The sequence below is a fragment of the Priapulus caudatus genome, unplaced genomic scaffold (assembly GCF_000485595.1).
Source record: "Priapulus caudatus unplaced genomic scaffold, Priapulus_caudatus-5.0.1 Scaffold76, whole genome shotgun sequence".
Lineage (NCBI taxonomy): Eukaryota > Metazoa > Priapulida > Priapulimorpha > Priapulimorphida > Priapulidae > Priapulus > Priapulus caudatus.
Genome location: NW_014577137.1, coordinates 127,890 through 131,325, shown reverse-complemented (window position 1 = coordinate 131,325; position 3,436 = coordinate 127,890). Strand labels below are relative to the sequence as shown.

At 45.7% G+C, this 3,436-nt stretch overlaps 1 protein-coding gene across 1 annotated transcript in view; it reads right to left on the bottom strand.

The window, feature by feature from the left end:
- Positions 1-2,944: 2,944 nt before the first annotated feature.
- The window catches only part of LOC106821515 (methylmalonyl-CoA mutase, mitochondrial-like), an 18,921-nt gene continuing 18,429 nt past the window's right edge, over positions 2,945-3,436 (bottom strand). The window contains 1 exon segment of the mRNA XM_014826363.1: positions 2,945-3,024. Within this exon segment, the coding sequence (XP_014681849.1) occupies positions 2,945-3,024 (80 nt within the window).

The window sequence follows — 3,436 nt, the reverse complement described above, 5'->3', positions numbered from 1 at the left end:
CTTCCGGTACGACCCCACCCACCACACCGCCGCTGTCCTAGCACTAGCTTTTACCATCACTCATCTTCCCGGTACGACCCACCACCACACCGCCGCTCTCCTAGCACTAGCTTTTACCATCACTCATCTTCCCGGTACGACCCACCCCACAACCGCCGCGGTCTATATTAGCTGCCAGAAAGAAATACCCCCAAGGTTACTGCCTTTCAGCGGTTTTAAAACCATACTCTACAACAATGTACAGGGAAGTATGCTGCCGTGCATCTAAACAGTTTTACCTGCGATAATAAGAAGATCAGAATCATAAGGAAATGTTTCCTAATTTTCGACCCCTTGGGGGCCCTTTCTTTGTTTGGGTTGCCCCTTTCTCTGGCATTAGCAGAAAGTATAGTCCTGGCTCCACGCAAACATTTCTTTAGATGAGCGCATAAAATGATACCGCCTATACCTTGTGGATATTCTAACTGGGTGACAGTTGCCGGGGAGTTGGAAGATAGGATAGTAGCTTGCGTTAGTGTCGTTCGGTAGCTATCGTATCGGATAGCTATGCGTCAAAACTGACTACCCCCCACTCACTCCTCGTTACTCTCCATTCAGAACATGGGTGCTTATACCGTTGCCGCCGCGTCCTGCTTAACGGCTTCCCGAAGCCAAATCAACTACTACATCCGACGCTACGGAGGGCAGAGCAGGGAGGTCACGACCTTGGCGAGATCGGAAGGTCCGACCTTGGCGAAGATGCGGCGGGTCACGGCACGGCGAGGTGATCACCGTGCAACGTCGTCCCGGCCGTTCCACTGCCCGCGTCGGATCATGCCCAGTGCTTAGCGCACCGCAGCCGCGGCCGCCTCCCCCCCTGCCCCACCTCGTTGCAGCAGTTTCTCGCTCAGCGTTTTCATCGGTCTTCGGCCCCGCCGCCGTCTCCTCGACTAGTTTGGTAGTTTCGTCCGTTTCTCGTCGCCCCTCCTCGATCTGCGCAATCGAGTTTCTCCGTCACAGCGGCGGCGGCTGGTCTGAGTCGTGTCGCGTCCTGCGGAGCGCGATTCATGCGCTCGGCCAGATGCTTCTCGCCCCCGGACCCTCGGTAACGCGCCGGCACCCCGCCGCCCGGCCTCGACGCTTTTATTAGTGGGCCGCGCCGCGTCGCCAGCGTTTACGTTATTTTACATTCTTTTGTACGTTTTTTTTTTGGTGGTGTTCACTACATATTGGAGGTGAATTCTTTTTTATGTAAACGACCCAATTTTTGGTTTTGTTATTGGTTGCGGACCAGTTCATTTTGAACCGAACAAAACTGAACCCAATGTATGTATCTTCCTGCTCAGTGCCACAGCTAACGAGAAGGTCGTTTGTGGTTAAGATTACACGCTTATCTAAGAGCGTAGCGATAGATGATATATTCTGCTGCTGTCAGCTTTCACCATGATAAGTTTAACCACAACACTTGGCCATGAATGTAACCGGTGCTAATAGTCCTTCAGCATTAGAGCTAGACCAACTGAGTAGAGAGTTCATGGGGGGTATGAGTTCTGTTCTAGTTAAAAAAAATATCAAGAATTGAGGTGTACAGAAGTGCCTGAAACTCTGCAACTACAAAGGAATGTAAACGACGAAGGAAAACGCTTGAGAAAATTCTTGAAAAAAAAGAATAACAAAAATTGTACTGCTTTTCTTGTTAAAATGTTGCTGTTAAAAACCATTGATGAATAGATATGTCATTTAAATGTCGGCAAAATTATTCTTGACGATTGATATCTGCGCCTGTTGGCAAAGCCACAGAACAAATTCAACTTTACTTTTAAAGTTTTCCAGGATTACACCTGCAACGAAGATGTTGCGGTAAACTACGTTGAAAAATAAATTTGAAATAAGTAAACAAGTTCAAATTTTGAATTTTTGTTTTTTATTTTATGACACTGTGATTTCGTAATGGTATCAAAACAATACAATCGGAGAAGCTCTTGCCGATGTAGATGATCACAGTATTATACCCCTTATCAAACCATGAACACGGACTTTGCCAATTTTTGTCTATGCCAACTCTGCCAACTACTACACTTGCAAATTGATAAAACGTAGAAAAAACAGTTAATATTCTAGGGAGGACTAGCAAATTTCCCGGTCAATATTTATAACCTGGGGAGTCGTGCTAAAACTATTACATTATTTACAACATTCCAGTTAATTGTTTAGGATTGCAAATTGCATTCATTTAATTAGTTGTTATCTTATAAGAGATGCAACAAACATCTGATTAACTATTCGCTAATACAACTTCACCCGTATCTTGTGAATACCAAATAGTGATCACACCTTCTATTAGCGCCAAGGTCTACGTCCCCCTGGGGTACTCGCCGAAACATACCCTGGTCACTAATTTGATTATGTTAGGCGTTAGGGTTAGGAGTAGGCCGTTAGGCGACTCCCTAGACTCGCTTAGTGGAGTAGACGAGGTACCGGTCGGCATTATTAGATATAACCAGGATACGGTTCCGTATACGCGGCACGCTACCCAGGGTTACGTACCGGCAGTACCTGGGACATATGACCCTCTCGCAGCTCTATTAGGCACATTACCGGCGAGGAACAGTTCGTTTCTGATTTACCTAGCAACATGTTTACTACGTATGCCACAGCTCGTTATTTTACCTAGAACGTACCCATGGATGCATACAGCTTCTTGGTAACTAGAAACGTTACCCAGCTGAAGTATACATCCATGTTACTTATATTAGACTTTAGGACAGGATCGACAGCTCAGTTAGCCTAGGAGGCGCGTTAAGTGATGCCCACAGCGGAATGGTGAACAAGGCCTCATTAGCTAGGAGCGCCGTTACAGTGATGCCCACACGCGGATCCGGCCTAGACAGCTCAGTTAGCTAGGGAGCGCGTTCCGTTACAGTGATGCACAGCGGATGGTGACAGCTCATTAGCTAGGAGCGCGTTACAGTGATGCACAGCGGATGGTGACAGCCTTCTCTATGTCCTCCAGTACCTTCATGGCTGCCTGCGGGATTCGTGTTGCTAAGCAGAGGGACACAGAGAAATCAAATTAAAATAATCGTCACTCAAACACATCCAAAATCTGAAAACCTCTCAGTCTGATCTAATGAGATACCGATTTAGCTCATCATGATCAGCTTATAACCTACAGCTGATCGAATAAGCTACTTATTACACAAACTTGAAAATTACCGAGGATTTATGCTGTAATGGTATAAAAATGTCAAATAATGTAGTCACATTCTTGAAAGTCACGACAATTGTTTTAATTCCTTGAAGTCTCCTGAACAAGGCAACACCACTGCATGCAGTAACATGCTCCAGTAAAATATTGTTAACATCAAAATAGGCTTGTATTGGCTTTGTTGTGTTGTATTGTATTGTGTTGTAGTGGCTTTGTTGTGTTGTATTGTATTGTGTTGTATTGGCTTTG